Source organism: Eptatretus burgeri, chromosome 13 (genome assembly GCF_056783735.1).
Source record: "Eptatretus burgeri isolate ZD-2024b chromosome 13, Ebu_testis_v1, whole genome shotgun sequence".
NCBI lineage: Eukaryota > Metazoa > Chordata > Myxini > Myxiniformes > Myxinidae > Eptatretus > Eptatretus burgeri.
The window spans coordinates 38,318,613-38,337,712 of NC_140973.1; the positions used below are offsets into that span (position 1 = coordinate 38,318,613).

The window sequence follows — 19,100 nt, forward strand, 5'->3', positions numbered from 1 at the left end:
GGTGAGAGCGGCCCCCTTGACTCTTGCCTGAGTGTCGCTATATTATTTTTAAGAGAGCTGGTCACCCTACATTCGAGCAGAAAAGTATAATCCACACAAACCTCAGCACTCAGGATCAAACAGGGAACTATCCATGGCAATGCCTCATTGATGGTCATGCTAAGACCTCCACGACGATGTTCTTGTATTTTTTGGAAATATACAAACCTGTGTATTGGACATGTGAATAATGCTGTTCAGAATGAGAGAAGTTGTACGGTGTTTGAAAAGCTCCATAGAGGTAGTTATGGAGTTTCCAGAGGGGTTATAGAGATTTCAGGTTGTTTGGAAATGTCATCGGATATGGAGGCCATATACTGTGAAAGATGTTGTGGAAAGAAAGAAGCTTCCAAGGTGTGAGAGAGGTTGTGCAGGCTATTGCAAAGCCTACATTCGAGGGATATTCTGTGAAGTGTAAGAGGAACTGTGAAGTGTTTGAGGTTGAAATGAGATGGTTGAAAGTCATCTTCAAAGTGTTTTCGATGCAATGTCAAAGCTCGTGGAGGAGCAAGAACGTAGAGCAGATCAACATGTAACAGAACAAAAGGAAATGCAGCAACAGCAAGGTTGAAGGACAAAACAGAGGGAGACTTGGAGAAATATTGGATGTGGGGAAGAATAAGGGCAAGGGGAGGACACATGGTATCGACAAGCTGGATGCAGAAGGTAAGACTGGAAACTTGGAAAGAGGTGGGATTGGAGGGATTGGGGGGTGTAATGGGGGTAGAAATGATTCATAGTCGTGGATTGGGGGTGGGTCGGTGACCTGAGATGATGAATAACAGGATTAACATCCAGATTAGACCGTTTTCAGTTTCATAATGATGAGGCATTGTTAAATGAGGAAACTGAGGTTTGTGTTCTTACACATGTAGCGTGACGTTATTCACATTGTTACACGTGTAATACAAATAGACAGCATAATTGTGTGAAAATATAGGTTGGCTAATGTTAAGTAGCTATGAACAGGTTTATGGAAGTGGGTGTGCTGTCACACACAGAACAGACAATAAAAATGGATTGGATTTTAAGCACAATGGCAACCAACAGTTAAGAGTCCTCAGAGCATTGTCAGGTCTGTACAGTTTGCTATACATCTGCTTGAGGGCATCAAGGTGAGCTGTGCCTGGGTGATGCACTTTGCAATTTTCACTTTGCTGAATCGCAACTTGATTAATCTTTGCACATTGTCGGGTGTGTGTGTGTGTGTGTGTGTGTGTGTGTGTGTGTGTGTGTGTGTGTGTGTGTGTGTGTGTGTGTGTGTGTGTGTGTTAAGGGAAAGGTGGGGGGAGGTGCAAGGGGGGGCAAGCAGGTAGCTGAAGGATTAGCGTTAGCTACGTAAGCAGTTCAATTTACCGTTTGAGTCAGTTAGGCTGTAATGATGCATGGCATGGAAAATGACTTTCCAACAAGAAAACAAAACTCGTTAAAAAAAAAACCCACCTTGAGGAAAGACAAATCATGGTGCCGACCCATGTTTGTAATCTCCAAGTTTCCTTGGACCAGCTGGCAACCGGCGAATGCTCGGCGCAATGAGCGGAACTGCATCTCTGGCGTCGATAGTAAGCTCAGGCTGTTCTCAGTTCCAACGCACACTGGAAGAAATCAAACAGCTGGGTTACCTACACATCTGATAGAGACAAAGATGGGCTTCTAGACATTATTGTCTTTGGTCCCAGGTATATCTGAGAACAGCCAAAGGCTGCTTCTGTGATCACATTTAAGTTGTATCCAGGTTAAAGACATCATAAGATCAAACCACTTTGTTACTGGCTCTATCTCTGCTGATAATAACCCCAGTGAACCATTTTATAAAATCAAAGATGATGAAAGCAGAACCAACACAATGACTGAGGACATTAAGTCTAACACAGACAATAAACGGTTTTTAATTCTCCCCAACTTACTACCTCCTCACTTTCGAACCGACAAGATAGCAACTGTGAGAAGGCTGAATTCCTCAATTCTGTGCTTGCTTCCAAATCTTGTGTCCCAAACCCTCACTCTTGATACCCAACCTTCCCTGTTGTACCCAACTGCTCCTGGAATCTGTGTCTTTTGTTCCTGAAAAGGACCGGACGACATCAGTTCCCACATCCTAAAAGCTGTCCTGCTGGTCTTGCACATCCTCACTCTGCCCTTTTCACCATATCATTTGCCCTAAGTCATCTTCCATATGCTTGGAAATTGGTCAACATCACTACATTACATAAAAGGTGCAAAAAAGTGACACCCTCAACTCTAGACCAATTAGCTTACTTCCAATCATCAGCAAGGTCATTGATTCCATCATCACAGTTGATATGAAATAAAGTACCTCCTTTTCTCCAACGGCCTGATCTCAGACCAGACCACTCTACCTTGAACATGCTGCTTCTACTCACCCAACAATGGATGTTGGCCCTCAATGTCAGACATGAGATCAGGGCCATCTATCTGGGGTGCAGGTGAGCTGTGAGCCTGGATTTTGGGAATGTAACAAGAAGAGGGTTACTGAGGGAGACCTGGTGCACCCTGCATAAACGTGGGAGGGACAGCCAAGAGAAGGCAGAGTATGCAAGACCAGAAAGCAGGTGGTAGAAGAAAAAGGCCACCAATCTGTCTGTGATGTGAGAGTAAAAGGTCCAGAGACTCAGATTTGAGGACCTTGGTTTCCGTGGCATCAAGAGGTGCAATGAAAAATTATTCTGTTGTAATCACAGTTTTGCTTCACATCATATAACCATCACCTACATTGGCAGCTCACCATACTCTGTCTGCTGCATCTTAACTCGCCCTCCTTTTCATGCTTGTTTCAGGCTCGGGTTAGGATTTCTGGTTTGTGGGCGATATTCTATCATTACCAGTTCTTTTCCATGAGATTTTTCTCTTCGGGTCACAATCACATGCAACAGCTCAGCCACTCTTTGACAACAAGTGTATTGTTTGGCTGTGGTCGTTAGTAAAGTGGTCCTCAATTGTTCACCATAGCCAGGATCCTGGCACAACCCCCCCCCCTCCCTCCTTGCGAAATGCTGTGCCGCCTTGTTGAGGTAGATTCCTATGCTATGTTCATGTAGAAGTAAGAATCCATCACCTGTATGTGGTTGCCTCTCTCTCTCTCTCTCTCTCTCTCTCTCTCTCTTGGCACAGTAGGCATTCGATCCCCTCTGGGATCCCGGCATGAAAACTTTCCCCTTGTGAAATGTTGTGGCATCTCATTGGGATAGATTCTCATGCTGGCTCCTCATAGCAGTAATAATTCTCATGCTGCCGTGAGAAGTTTAACTGCATGGAAGTTAGAACAAATGCTTCAGCATGGCATATGCACAATAAAGCATGCGAATAGAAGAAGCATTGTTAGTCTGTGGATTTTGTCAATCCTTCAGCCGATTAGCAAGCTACCTCGCCGTCACGGTGTGCTTCCTTGAAGATGCTCAGACATGTGGCTGGCAATTTAATTGTAAGCATGGACAACATACATATTGACTTAGGTAATCCATTTTCCAGCCGTAATATTTTGGAATTATGCGCCATTTAAACGAAACGAATAACAATGTTGTGAGTGGTTACACCTGGAAATCATCCTGATCAGTTACAAACAGGGATGGCATGCTTCCTTCCATGCCATCTGGCCCTTGATTTGTTTCATTGTCGGGTCAAATCAAACTAAAAATTGCCATTTGGTGCATTGCAAGCAAGGGGCTGCATACCTGAGCCCGCTTTCCTGGGGAACCAAAATCGTTATTTAAGTCCTTTTTAAGTCCTGTATTTAGATTTTTATATATATTTTTTAACTTTTTATTATGTACTTATTATTTTATTATGTACTTATTATTATGTACTTTTTATTATGTACTTTTAACTGTACTTTTTATTTAAGTCCTGTATTTAGATCAGTGATCTTCATTATTTTTAGAGGGGGGGGGAACTTTTGCCAATAAGACATCAGTGTGAGAGCCTCCACACCGCCTGCAGGACTCCAAACTGAAGACTATTTGGCCCCACCTCCACACACTGTTTTTTGGGGGGTTTTTTTTACCCTCGCTGAAGGAGATGGTATTGCATTTGGGCCCGTTTGTCTGTCTGCCTGTTTCTTTGTTGATTGACGGAATCCTTTGGATTTCGGCAATTATGTTGGTCGGTTGTGTGTGTCATTCTGTGTGTCTGTTGGGTGGTGGCTCGACTCCCGTTTTTCTCAGGTTTTTCGTCTGTCTGTATGTCTGTCTGTTTGTTTGTATGTAATGGACAGCTCTGGAAGCCAGAGGAGTCAACCGATTTTGATGAAACTTGACTGGTAGGTTCACACCAGGATCTAGTTCTATGCTTTTGAGCACCGTTTATATGGACCCAACCGTTGCCGAGCAACGGGACTTTGAAATTTTGAAAAAATCCGAAAAATATTTTTTCGGATTTCTTTTTCGAAAATCAAAAATCGGTAACCCTCTTCCCTCCTTTTATGCGCTTTTATGCGCACTATAATCAACCTCTTTGTCAAAATTTTTTCAGCCCGATCCATCAAAAACTGTATGACTCGTATGCAATTATATAGCACCCACCCATGTCGCCTACCGGCTTGTCTGTTTGTGTGTTTGTTTACCCTGTAGCAGCCACACCATTTCAGTGATCATGACCAAACTGGGTACAGACGTCAGCCATGGTCCAACTTAGACACGTGTCGTTTTTGGTGAATCTAGGTCAAAGGTCAAGGTCACCGAATAACCAAAATTCTTATTTTCGCAATAACTTCCGCTAAAATGGTCGTATCGACTTCAAACCAAATCAAAAATGTGCATCTTCCAATTCTGCATCCAACCATATGTCTCATTGGGGTGTCACACCAACACCCTTCTTAGCGGTTGGGGGTCGAATGTCAGGGGGGGTCGGGTCAAAACTTTCAAATTGCGATAAAAAACGCCATTTCAAGTCCAATTGACTTCCAAGTTATGATCATGACCAAACTAAGTGCTATAACTCATTAAACAGAAGCACTATCGACTTGTAAGAACCAAATTGATTTCCAGGTGTTTGTTTGTTCAGAGATCATGGAGATATGACAAAGTTATTCTGGCAATTCCTTGCTCAACGAGCAATTTCATTATCTTGCCAAAACGAAGTTTTTGCAAGATATGTTAGTCAGCTTGTATGTTTTTTTTGTTATCTTGCCAAAACGAAGTTTTTGCAAGATATGTTAGTCAGCTTGTATTTTTTTTGTTTGTTGTTTGTTTGTTTGTCTGTAATCACGTATAAAAAATTCTGCAGAGCACAGTTATCATTGGAAATTTTGTAACTTCGCATATTAGAGGCCTATAGAGGTCCCTTTCAGTGCACAAAATTTTGAAGGTCAAGGTCAAAGGTCAAGGTCACTTTGTCGCAAATCAGGGGAGTCGACGAAACCCTTATTTTTTGAGTAATTTTGATCGGATCGTCTTCAAACTTCATGGGAATATAGTTCATGGTCTGGCGCTCAGCTGATTAATTTTTGGTGGCGATTGGCCTTGACCTTCATGGTCCCGTTTGTCTGTAACTTTGTTGACCAAAACTGTTGACTATTATTTTGAGGGCCATCTAGGGAAAACCATTCGGAGCGCCTTAGGTCAAACATATTTGACCCCAAGATCAAATTTTCAAGTTTTAGGAACCATATCGTGTAATACCTCAAATTGAACAACTCGATGAGTGCTTTCTAGATATGTGAAGCTTGAGACATTATGACGTCATTTGGTGATGTTATGAGGAAAACGCATATTTTTCATGGTTACTCTGGAGAACGATTCTCATCGGAATCTCTCGTAGGCAGATATTCCTCAAGGAGTCGCTCCTTGTGGATAGCAGCTCTGTTCACCTCAGTGTGACCTTAAAGAAGTCACACGTGGTCACCTTTTGGCAAGATACGGGTCACCCTGCGGGTGACATTGGTTTATTTTTATTTGTTTGTTTGTTTGGCCGCACAGAACTTTCGTGTTTTTCTCTGCAACCACTTGTCAGATTGAGACAAAATTTTCACCATAGCTGCGACTACTCATGCAGAATGTATTATTGATAATTATGACGTCATAGGGCACGTGGTGTGGCAGCCATATTGGAAAAAGGGAAAAACTTTGGACCTCTGATTTCTGAAACCGTACCAAGGAAAAAATTGAAACTTGGCAAGTGCTCCTTATGGGGAATAAGTGTGATTTTATTTATGATGTCATAGGTGCCTTTGTTATGACATCATAATTGCACATGTAGAACGCTACATCTGATCAGTAAGAAAATTTTTGAGGGCCATCTAGGGATAAATTGTTCCAGAGAAAAAAATTGATGACGTCATCAGTTACATGATTTGGCAGCTGTATTGTTAAAAAAATAAAAAACCTTCAAAAATCTTTGAAGTGGCTGAACAGATTGAGGCAAAACTTGACACATACGATTGCCTATCCATGAAGAACAAAAGGTTTACACATAATGATGTCATAGGTCACATGGTTTGGCAGCCATATTTAATTTACCCAAAAACCTATAAATATCTTCTCCAGAATGGCTGGACAAATCAAGGGGAAACTTCACAAAAAGATTCCACAAGCCATGGGTGTACAAGTTTGTTAAGGAATAATTGATAGGTCACATGGTTTTGCAGCCATATTGGATTGAAAAAAATTAAATAATGTTTTCTCTGGAACCTCTTAATCAATCAACATGAATCTTCACATTTATGATCTGGTCTTGATGAGGAATGCATGATTTAAATTTCAACTCGATCGGATGCATGGTTTGGCAGCCAGAATTATTATAATTTTTTTGATTTGGGTTATTTTTTACTTTTTTTTTTTTTAATTCGGCTCACTTGGCTGTGCCTGGATTGGTCTGAGGGTAGAGGAGTAGCAGCTGAAATGTGAATCCTGTCCAGGTTCCGCCTGATGACTTCATCTTTGCTTTTTGCTTGTTTGGGTTCCTTCTGATTACTCCAATGCAAGACTGTACCTATTTGGTCTTCCATTTGATTTGAAATGAATTAATTTTAATCTCATTCTAAATTCAATTAAGTAATATTAGACGTCATGGGTCATGGTCAGGTGTCAAATTAGAGTGGGGTTGCATCAAAGCGCAACGTCTTGGTACCCGGTCATCACTGCCAGCAGTTATAAAGTGGCAGTTTTAATTATGTGTCTTATTAATTACCGAACACAGCAGGACACAAATGCCACACAAAATACACTACAAAAAACAAGTCCTGGTGAGGGTCTGCAATCTCTGATTGCTCTTTTTCTTGTTTTCGTTATGGTTACTGGGCTGCAAGCATAATTGTTTGCATACCGCCATATCCTGATGTAGTTATGTTACTTTTACGCTTCGCATAAGCACACTCATTTGAAACCATTGGGTCAATTTAATAGCATTTATGGCGAATTATGATGGAGTGTTTTCACATTTATGTATTATTGGCCACGGGTCAGGGGCCGCACTTTAGGCCACCAGGGGCCACCAGCAGTGGCTCACGGGCCACACAATGAAGAACAGGGATCTCGATAAAAGTAAACAGAAAGGTGGAGTTAACTGGTGTGGACACGGAACAGGCTTGAGGGACCAAATGACCTCTTCCAGTGTTTAAGGTTCCTTGTATTTGTATGACACTAACACATATACACAGGTCAGGTTCCATGGAAACACGAGCAATTAAAAACCATGGATATGTACCCCATGGGGAAAGAATCATTTCAACCTTTGTTCTTTTTGGCTTTGTAATATAAGTTCAGCAATGTGTTGCACTTTGAAAACAAAACTTAAGAGCTAGTAAATAGGATTGTTGAAACTTCTGAGTATTGTCATCAATTCGGAAGGAGGAAAAAAATCAACCCTTTTGTACTTGCTAGACACCCGCAGAGAGTCAACTGGCAATGTTTGACGTCACCGCCTTAGAATGGCCACCCAAAGGTACGAGGTGTTGTTTGTAGGGTAAGTGAAGGAGAAAAATGGTGAGATAAAAATTGGCGGAGCGGAGGTTGGGGGAGGAAGCGGCATTTCACATGTATTATATCCTACCTTTACCTTTCTTGCATACTCTTCTGTGCTGGGTATGCATGAACAAGACAATATCAATCTTATCACCTTAGTCATGGACAAGCTAACTACACGTATTATGATTATAATAAACTGAGCTGTTCATCATGTCTGTTTGAGAATCATCTTCATGGAAGATACTTCATGAAATTTATATATTGATCAAGTTACCACTGAGGGTTCACTTGACACTCTTTATCAAAAAGGCATTTAAATAAAATGAAGAGGGAGAGGGAGAGAGAGACATGTAACTTGTCCCTCATTTAAATTTTATCTAAAATTGAACCCAAGTTCATCCTGATAGCATCCTGTTCAATATTGAATAATGTTAAATCTCACTTGGCTCTTTTTTTTAGATCATATCTTAGGAAGGCTGGATTATTTCCCCTATAAATGCAAATAACCCAGCTTTATTCAAGCAAATGTTTTGTATTGATTATAAATATGCATTAGTGATGAACCAAAGTTTTGTTACTGATTAAAGTGTAAATACTGTTTATACATTTGTATTTGGTATTTCACTCGTGAACAGCATGTAATGCCTTAGCCTGCCCGAGAAGGCTTGAAATCAAGTTTTCATATAACAGCCTGCTCAATATTCGAACAGATTTTCTCCATTTGTGCATTCTAGTTGGTTCTGTTTGTTTGATAATGAGGACGGAGCATAGGAATGGGAGGTGGCTTCGGTATGCATGGGTGATTGTGTCATCTGTGAGCGGATCTCGTCAAAAGGTGAATGAGCTGGTGATGTTTGTTCATCCCTCACCCTACAATATACATCATCCCTCCAGAACCATTAACAAATACGGGACTTTCAAAATGACATAATCAGCCCCAGAATTATTGGTGCGCTTGTGCCGAAACCCCAGGAAACAATAATTTTCAGGAACTGGTTTGGCTTTTTCAGAACACTAATGGGAAGGACATATCTGGGGCTTTTGAATGCACAGAGTAAGTTTTAAATCAACTTTTAAAGTGAAGATATTTACAATTAATTATGGTGGGGGGGGGGGGAGAAGGGGATAAGTGGGAGTGGGAGCTGTGAGGGCTGTTCGAAATACCGTACAGTATAATGTTTGCTTTGTTCCAGGGTGACAAGACAACCTAGAACGGAACTTGGTAGAGTGCATCCCTCCACCAAGCTGAACAGTTTACGTTTTGTATCCCTATGATAGGCCGGATCTGCATCCAGATCTTCAAAAAAATCTAATAAATTCATCCTCTTCACACACCCAACTGTACATCGAGTTTTGCCGAATCAGTCCAAAACTTTTTGAAACATCATGCTATATATTGTTTTTGGCCCTATCTCTCATTGGTGAAGAATCACTTAGAAATTCTAGTATCCAGATCCAGATCTGAATCTTCACCGAAAAAGGAATCAATTCGACCTTGTCACACAACCAACCTGTTCACCAAGATTCGTCCGAATCTGTCCATAACTTTTTGAGATATTGTGCTATACATTGTTTTTGGCACAATCTCTCAATGATGAAGAATCAGTTAACAAAAATTCTCGTATCCGGATAAGGATCCGGATCTTCACCAAAATCGAATCAATTTGTCCTTGCACACACCCAACCTGTCCACAACTTTTTGAAATATCCTGCTCACAGACAGACAAATAAACAACCAGGGGTGAAAACAACCTCCATAGTCCATACACCTTCGGTGGCAGAAGTAATTATATAAGATTTGTGCATCTACTGTAAATAGATGTGGTGTGTGTGTGTGTGTGTGTGTGTGTGTGTGTGTGTGTGTGTGTGTGTGTGTGTGTGTGTGTGTGTGTGTGTGTGTGTGTGTGTGGCATGTTTTTTTTGTAGAGTTCTACTGGAGCTTTCTGATGTGGAATGTGATGCATCAAAATGATCGTTATGATCCCCTGAGTTGATTTGGTGATTTAACCACAAAGAACCCAGAATAATTCCGATGTTTTAAATGCACGCCATGTTAAGGTGTCGAGAGCAGTTTAACAGGTCCTTCCACGGCATGGCATTCCAATTACAAAATAAATAACAGAAACAATGATAACATTGTAACAAAGTTTATTGTTATGGTCGTGGGGGTAGATTTTGGAATGTATTCGGGAATTTAGCATTGAATAGAGTAGTTTGGTCCATGGACGTGTAGGAGGTATCTCGATGTAATTAAGTCGGGAAAAGTGTTCCGTGTCACCATACAGGGGGTGGCGCAGTGTTAATTAGCTAGGGAGTAAGAATAAGTTTCCCTAGTATGGAATCGCCCCTCTGTGACTTTTCCCGATGTTTTTATATTTCAAGATCGGCAATAAAGGTGGGGAAACATGTGCCAAAAACAACTACAAGCAAACGTACCGAGCAGGCAGAAGCGCCACCTCCTCGGGTGACGGCAGGCAAAGTCACCTCCCTGAGGCTGTGAATCATGGGCATGATGTCAGAGGCTAGCCAGGCATGCAGAGCGGGTGGAGGCCCCACCTTCCTGGGTTTCGTGCTAGCAAGCCATGTCCTGGAGGAGGAAATGGTGGTTTCGGCAACATTCGTCAGTCAGAGTTGAGAGTTCAGGGTGAACGCACATGCGAGGAGGATGGCACGATCCTTGTATTCATGTCGAGGCGATTTGGCTCGTGTGGTGAAGCAAGACGCTGGCCCTTGGCGCTTGGGTGGGTCGGTGAGGACGATTGGCGCATGAGGTAGCTGCACTGGGTCTCTGAGCCTAGGTGTGGAGTGCCGCTCACAGATTGCCTGGCGTGTGTTTGTGCCGCTATGAGAGAAGCGATGAGGCGCCATTTTGCATTCGTCTGCACATGCTGGGAGAAGCACCTCGATTCCAAATTCCACAAAGACCAGCTCTGGGCCAAGCTAAGTACAAGAATAGTTGAAAGAAAGGGTTTTCTTATTATTTTGTTTTCCCTTTGTCTGAATTTATGTCTGTGTGAAGAGGCGCCTCGACTTTAGGATTTATTTACTTCATATTATTATTATTATTATTACCTTGTGAATTATTGTCCTTTGTAAATATTTGTCGATTTTCATTAAATGTGTTCCTTTTAAGAAGCTGTATCCATGTATTTGTAGTGGGGTTCGAGTATCAACCCACCTTGTGCTGTGCTCCTCTGCCCCCCCCCGCCATTGCACCCCCCCCCACGCGCATTAATCTCCGAGTCTCGACTGTAGGCCTTCAAGGGAGAAGCCTGGCCATCTATCCAGGTAGGGGTTAAACCCCCTGGATACGACAATATATTATTTAATACTAATAATATTAACAACAATAATAGTTGTATCATTAGGCAATAACAACAACGACCGTATAATCCCCAACCTGGCCCAAGCACATCCAGGCTTGGTGAAAAGGCAAGCTAACGCTCAAGCAGTACAGCAGACAGGTGTGTTACAAGGCTGTGAAGACTGATGAAAATTTGGTCCAATGAACCAACGGGCCCACTAATTTGCTAAAATAAACATGTGTTTGTGTGTGCGTGTATATATATATATATATATATATATATATATATATATATATATATATATATATATATATATATATATATATATAAATACTACCAATACCCGTGCACATGCACGGGATAGCAATACAACATAGCTGGTAGCAGACGACAGACCGTACACGGGGAATGACAAAAATACGCATTGTGCAAAATGCAAGTGGTACTATGGAACGCCAAGACTTCCCAAACATTGTCGGCATGTCTGCAAAGTGCCACAGCAATTTCATAGGGATCGTGTGACGGCGAGCCGAGTTTTTAGTGTGAAAGCTTGGTATTATAATAGAGATATATATATATATATATATATATATATATATATATATATATATATATATATATATATATATATATATATATATACACATACATATATGTGTGTCCATATCAGTGTGTGCGTGTCTACCACTGTTCGCTTCAATTCACAGGAAATGATAGGAACTCGACACCTCTCATCCACAGATATTTCTCGTATTTCTATGTATTTCCATGAGTCCCATTTGCATCTAGGAACACAACAATTATGGTTAACCATCATGAAATTGCCACTCTTTAGTATAAATGTTGACAATTATGTTCAAGAGATGATTTCACTTCGAGATTTTGTCCCCGTGTACCAGTGTAAATAACGAAGGCAACACCTCTGTCTGAATAATGAAAGCAACACCTCCGTATGAGTTTAACTTCAATTTAATAGCGAACAAAAAGGCAATGGCATGGACGTCTTTCAATCTAGAGGAGTCGTGTTGAGCCTGCGGGTACGCACACTCAAGATGGTGATTCCACCCCCCTCACCCACAAAGCTGGGCCAAAATTATTCACAAATTTAGAGTAATGTTCAACAACAACAATTTCAACAAGAAAAATCACCAACAATTGCAATCAATTGTATGGAAAAATGTCTCGTCTAGAAAAGTAGAAATTGTACTTCGTGCCAGAGCCAAGAATTTAGTTCGTAACACGAACAACATATGGGCACCACCACCAAGCTGTTAGCCTGCTTGTTAACAAGCTAACAAATCATAATAGACTGAGTGACTCGCCACGCTCCAATGGTAAACTGATATGTACTGTAGCTACCATTCACTTTGCTACAATAATGTCGGGTTAAAAGAATAGAAGTGAGTTGCTGAAAACGTGTACGCAGAACATGCGCCAAAGGTCTCAGAAGCATTCATACATAATTTTGAAAGTCTTGTATTCCTGCCATCACCGATGGAGGAAGCAGTGATGTCAAGTAAGGAAGCAGCTCGTACCAGGGGGCATCGCATCAACACCACCCTGTCAAAGTCGGACCCCCAGTATTGATGCAACCAGCAGCTACAGACTGCATGTGAAATGAATGAACCCCACCCCCCACCCCCCTTTAAATAAGAAATCTGAAAACAATACAACCTGGTGATATCCTCATGCATTCCACAGTTCTCCACTCTCTCACCCAAGGAAATTAAGTAAACCTAATTAGCACAAGGATACACAAGGAAATTAAGCTCTAGAGAAGGCCATTCGGGCCATCATGCCCATGCCACATCAACACCAGACCAATTATATATCCAAGTAATAAAAACATTAAAAAAATGAACAAGGATGTCGGGATGTTCCTCCAAGTATCTAAACAATGTAGGGATGGTCACGAGAAATGATCATGTGAAACCATCCCGACATCTTACCTTGAATAATGGTCGTGCCTAGAGAAGACAAAGTTACATCGAAAACACACACACACACACACACACACACACACACACACACACACACACACACACACACACACACACACACACACACACACACACACACACACACACACACACACACACACACACACACACACACACCTTTAGTTTTGTATGTGGCGAGTGGGACGGCTATTTTTTTCCCCGCCATCCCTACATCGAGAGTGCCGATGCACTCTTAAAAAAAGAAAAATGCAAAATGTCGTTTTTGTTGGAGTTTTTCTTGTTGGGTGAGAAACACACATCAACCACACAACCCCCCTTGACGAGACCCCCAACAACAGCACTCCGTACACAATCACCCATCTAAGCTCAAGCTACCTAAAAGTCCTGCCAACATCCCCATTCCCCTCTATCTCCATAACTTCCAGGTACGTATCTAATTCCAATTTAAACTTATTTACTGTTTCTGCTGCCACTACCTTTCCAGGAAGACCATTCCATGCATTAACTACTCTCTGAGTGAAAGACCCCTACATTACTATGACCTTAACTCTCCTCTTCTTCACGAAATGTAATGGGGTGTGCCTCAAACAATTTGTTTGAGGCACAACGGGCCAAATGGCCTCCTCCTGTGTCGAAGCTCCTTGCATTTCCTTGCACAGTATAATGCATGGATGTCAAAATGAAAAGAAAAAGAAAAAAAAATCAATGATGACTGACAAATCAATGGGGAAAGTCTATTCCTCACAACATCTTACCATTGTTTCATCAGGATGATGTTCAGTTTGGAACAAACAGATTGAAAGAAGATTGTGTCACCTGTCATATCCCCAGAGCAATAATTGCAGGGAAGCAACAAAAGGGCATTTCACTGATTCCAGAAGCCTCACAGACAGACATCAACCCCCTAGAATAGTAAGTGACACCAATGGAAACCTGTGGATTGAACACATGTGGGTCCAAATAACGTGAAAACCTTAAGGGGGGGAGGGGAAGGTACGACTTCCCTTCCACGGAACTTCGATGCAGGACGAGGCCAATAGGCCAAATAAAGCCAATGCATGATGCAACTTTCAAAATAATGTTTGAATACTAAATGAGGCCTATTGCGCGTGTGTGTGTGTGTGTGTGTGTGTGTGTGTGTGTGTGTGTGTGTGTGTGTGTGTGTGTGTGTGTGTGTGTGTGTGTGTGTGTGTGTGTGTGTGTGTGTGTGTGTGTGCACGCACGTGCCCACCTGGGTTTACAGTGACTTGGTTTGGCTCTCCAAGCAATTTTACCTGTCATTGCTAACATGAAATGCCAAAATCTATGATTCAAGATGACTTTTAAACATAATTTTCAGCATTGAGATGAACGAGTGGGAATTAAAAAAACGGTTAACTACAATTGTTCTGTTCCTGAACGCAAATCAGACTTGCAGGAATACAGGAATCCATTGGGACCATACTCCGTACAGAGCATCACTGCTGCCAAAGCAGTTTCCTGAGCTTTTGGGCACAATCCTGAACAGGTCATCACTCTGACACAGGATACTCGAATGGCTCAATCATCCCAACAAATTGGTACTCATTTTGCCGACCTCAGAAGGATGACAGGCTGAGTCAACCCCACCAGGTATTAATTCAACAACCAATGGGGATTTGAACTCAGGACCCGAGGATCACAAGCCCCCCACTCTCGCCATTAAGCCAACACCAGGCATACAAATATAGGAATGCAATACGAGAAAAATCCTTGATTGAGAGCTGACAGGTTCGTACCATTTACTGTTAGCACATTCAAGCATCAGCAGTGGATATAACACACACACACACACACACACACACACACACACACACACACACACACACACACACACACACACACACACACACACACACACACCTTACACTGTAGCGTGTACATGCACAAGCCACAGATATGCCCTTCCAATCATTGTTCAAAAGCACCAAATCCATACACACGTTCATTGACTGGTCACGATCCGTCAGGTGGTTGTGTAGCACACGTCCGTCCACTCGGGCCTTGAACCAGCCCACACGGTCGGGAGTGTGCAGGACTTGCTCCGACCCACACGGTCGGGAGTGTGCATTACTTGCTCCGACCCACACGGTCGGGAGTGTGCATTACTTGCTCCTACCCACACGGTGGGGAGTGTGCATTACTTGCTCCGACACACACGGTCGGGAGTGTGCATAACTTGCTCCGACCCACATGGTCGGGAGTGTGCACTACTTGCACGTGCTCATTTGGCAAGTTGAGAAAGTTTACCAAGTATTTCGTTGTGCAGAGACACAGCCCTTTCTCTCAGGTACTTCTCCAAGCATCTTTCAGAAGCTCGGTTTGCCATTCCAAGTAGCAATCCTTGTCTGAAACACACAATACATTATATTTTGCCCCGATCTCTTCAGCTTCCTGGGGTTTCTGCGCATGTGCACTAAGCATTTTGGGGCAGATTCCATAAATCCATCCATTGGGAGCATACTCTGTGCAGAGTATCGGTGCTGCCGAAGCAGTCTCCTGGGCTATTGGGCACAATCTTAGATGGGTCACCACTCTGCCAAAGGATACCCGAATGGCTCATTCATCCCAGTAAGCTGGTACTCATTTTGCCAACCTCAGAAGGATGACAGGCTGAGTCAACCCCACCTGGTATTAATTCAACAGCAGTGGGATTTGAACTCAGGATTTGAACTCGGGTAGACGCACGGGGTATTTATAAATTGTGGAGACCAAAAACGTGGGGGTGCCGTACGGTCTTTGATTTGATGTCGCACGGTGACCTTAGGGCGTTCCTGCGGTGGCCATAGAATTTTCAAGGCAGACGCAAGGTGCCCGCAGGGCGACCCAAAGCCGAACATGCGGCCAGACGGACGGTAACGAATGGGTTAATTTTTTTTTTACCAGTTCTTTTGTTTCGGCTTGTCGAATTTCTACAGCGAACGTAGAAATGAAAAAAGTTATAACTCCGCGTTATAATTCCACGGCGACCTTACGACCTGTAAAATATAGCCATATGGCGTAGGGCCACCCTGAGGCCACCTCAGTTTCTCTGAGGCCGCCGCACGTTTCTGTCAATCAGAGGGCGTAGGGCCGCCGTATCCTCGCCGTAGAGCAAATGTGACTGAGGCCTAAAGTATCGATCGACACACGAGAGATGCTTTCACGAGGACTTCCACCGACGAACTGAATGAACAAAGCGCGAAGATGCTGCTCGAACAGGTGGGGGAGACACGTGAACAAACATGAACACCATACCACATTGTGTTCGGTTTTTTAAAAATGTATTAGGTTTTTAGGGCAAAATTTTCTCGAAAAAATTGTTCGGATTCCAATTTCTTCAAACAATGGGGTGTTCGGATTCTGGGGGCACCACGGTATATTATAGTTATAGTATATTCAGTTATATATACTGGGATATTTTTATTTCAATTAAAAAATAGAACTGGTATATATACCCACTCGTTACCGTCCGTCTGGCCGCACGTTCGCCTTAGGGCCCCCCTGCGGTCGCCTTGCGGGCACCTTGCGTCTGCCTTGAAAATTTCTATGGCCGCCGCAAGAACGCCCTAAGGTCACCGTGCGACATCAAATCAAAGACCGTACGGCACCCCCACGTTTTCGGTCTCCGCGATTTCTAAATACACCGTACGGCTCCCCGAAAAATAAAAACATATGTGACTGCTACATTGTGTGACCGTGGAAATACTGCGGCCGCCGTATAATTGCTAGTGGCCGCAGATTTTGGAGACCCCACGGCCGCCGTGGCAAATGTGACCTAGGCCTAAGGCAGCAGCTCGTACCATTTTTAGCCTTTGGTACGACTCGTCCAAACTGCCGACCGACCTCTCAGACTCAGAGGGGACTCTCTTACCATTATGTCACTGAGGCTGGTGAAATCCTTACAGCTTTTGCAAAATTTGGATCAGGGTTCAATCCAAGCAACTGTTGATGCAATGTCTAATCTAGATGTTGGTTCGGGCGAAAATTCAAAACACCAATATATCTTTTTCACTTTTTAGCATATTATTTATCTTCTAAACATGGAAATTTATTACTAATGCCTGATTTGTGGGAGTCGTTTTGATCTGGCCGACCACTCTGTACCACAATGTCACGACAGCCGAGAGAAAGGAAAATGGGTCTGGGATTTATGGGGGTTGGTATAAACTATTGCTGGTTTGTGGGTTGATGCATCGTGTGATGTGCCAATATCTCATTGAAGCAGACTCAGTGGTGTAATGGTTAAATTGTCTGCTCCGAGTCTGGGAGATCGGTGGTTCGAACCCCGGCCGGAGTCGTACCAAAAACTTTAAAATTGCGATGAGCTGCTTCCTTGCTTGACGCTCAGCATTTAAAAGGGTTTTTTTTGTATACCTTGTCGAGGCTCGTATGAGAGCTAACACACAACGCACATCAAGGGGGGCAGGAGACAACAAGGGCGGGAGTGGGAAGGACAAAACATTGGGGAACAGAGACATTAAGAGATCTATGGAGATTTAAAAGTGTTAGCACTTAAAAAGCACAGACAACACCCATTGGTTGGCATCTGTGGGGAGAAGGGCATTCCTCTTTTGGAAATGCCCCGCTGAGTGCGGTGAGAAAGGCGGCGCCATTGTGTGCCATCACTGGTACCCAATAGTGCCGCCCTGGGAAGTGACGGCACTTCCCCCAAGCTCAGTGGCTGTGTTCGTTTCGTCGAACAGTTCTGTGTTGTATCTCGTGTATTCATCTGTATGTCTATGTGCGTGACGTGTGTGTGTGTGTGTGTGTGTGTGTGTGTGTGTGTGTGTGTGTGTGTGTGTGTGTGTGTGTGTGTGTGTGTGTGTGTGTGTGCGTGTGACAGCTCCACTACAAGGTTAAGATACAGTAAAAAACAAAGAATTGTGGTGAATGTGGTCAACCTCTGAAAGAAGTCAAGTAATCTTAGGCTTCACCATCAGCCATGACCTTCCAGGGCAGAACACATTTGCAGAGCGGCCTGCAAACCCTGCCATAGCATCAGCATTCACTGCAATCAAGTCATTCCTTCGTACCTTTGAACTTGCCTTGGCCTGCAAGACATTTGCATATAGTTCAATACAATGTAGTACTGCTTTCCCTTGTGGGCCTGTGGTACACAGTGGCCTCAGCATCCTGCCACTCATTCCTAAGATGGTGTGCAAACCAAAGTATCAACTACCAAAAGGCCAAAGCCACAAGACCCTCTCCACCCTCTTTCAAAACGAGGTAAACCCAGGCTAGACAGAAAAGAGGTAAGAGGCTTCACAGTTTTCAATACTGCCTCTCAACCAATCTTGCACACACTTCCCATTGGTCCCTCTCCAATACAACCGGAACACATGAGTTCACCCAAGAACCCCTCTTCTCGGCAAACTTTAAAAGTCTCGGCTTTATGCTCAACTCCATTTCTTTGTTGCCTTTTTTATCCCACCTGTGAAATCGTCTTGCTACTTCAATGCTGCAGGTCACCTGTATCTCATGTCATCTTAGATTTTCTTGATCATTTTACCCCCATAATTCTGATGTCCCACACTCTGTGGCAGAGTATTGGTGGTGCCGAAACAGTTTATTGGAAGGGTTACGCTGGGTGGTTTGCCATTGCCTTTCCAGCAGTAGTTATGTCAGCAAATGGGAATTTTATCAGAGTGCCGGCGATAGCTCACCTACTCTTCACCAAGAACACCGTGGGATCACTCACACCGACCATCTCATGCCAGTAGACGGGACGTCCAGTTTAATGTCCATCCGAGGGAAGGCGCACACACACACACTGATGAATCATGCGCCCTGTGAAACACCGGGATGACAGTTTATAGCTTGGTCGTCGATTCAAACCCAGGTTAGACAGCTTAAAGGTGAGTGTGCATACCTCTCGG

General features: G+C 43.1%; 1 protein-coding gene across 5 annotated transcripts in view; it reads right to left on the reverse strand.

Annotated features, from left to right (window-relative positions):
* LOC147014258 (receptor tyrosine-protein kinase erbB-4-like) overlaps nt 1-19,100 on the reverse strand; it is a 504,201-nt gene that overhangs the window by 237,238 nt on the left and 247,863 nt on the right. For 4 of the 5 annotated variants that reach the window (XM_085852070.1, XM_085852071.1, XM_085852069.1 and 1 more), the window contains exon 2: nt 1,483-1,634. In XM_085852070.1, coding sequence (XP_085708196.1) covers nt 1,483-1,634 — 152 coding nt within the window. Of the gene's footprint in view, nt 1-1,482; nt 1,635-18,887; nt 18,970-19,100 lie in introns of those variants that run through there. The other variant, XM_085852073.1, reaches the window with a different exon arrangement.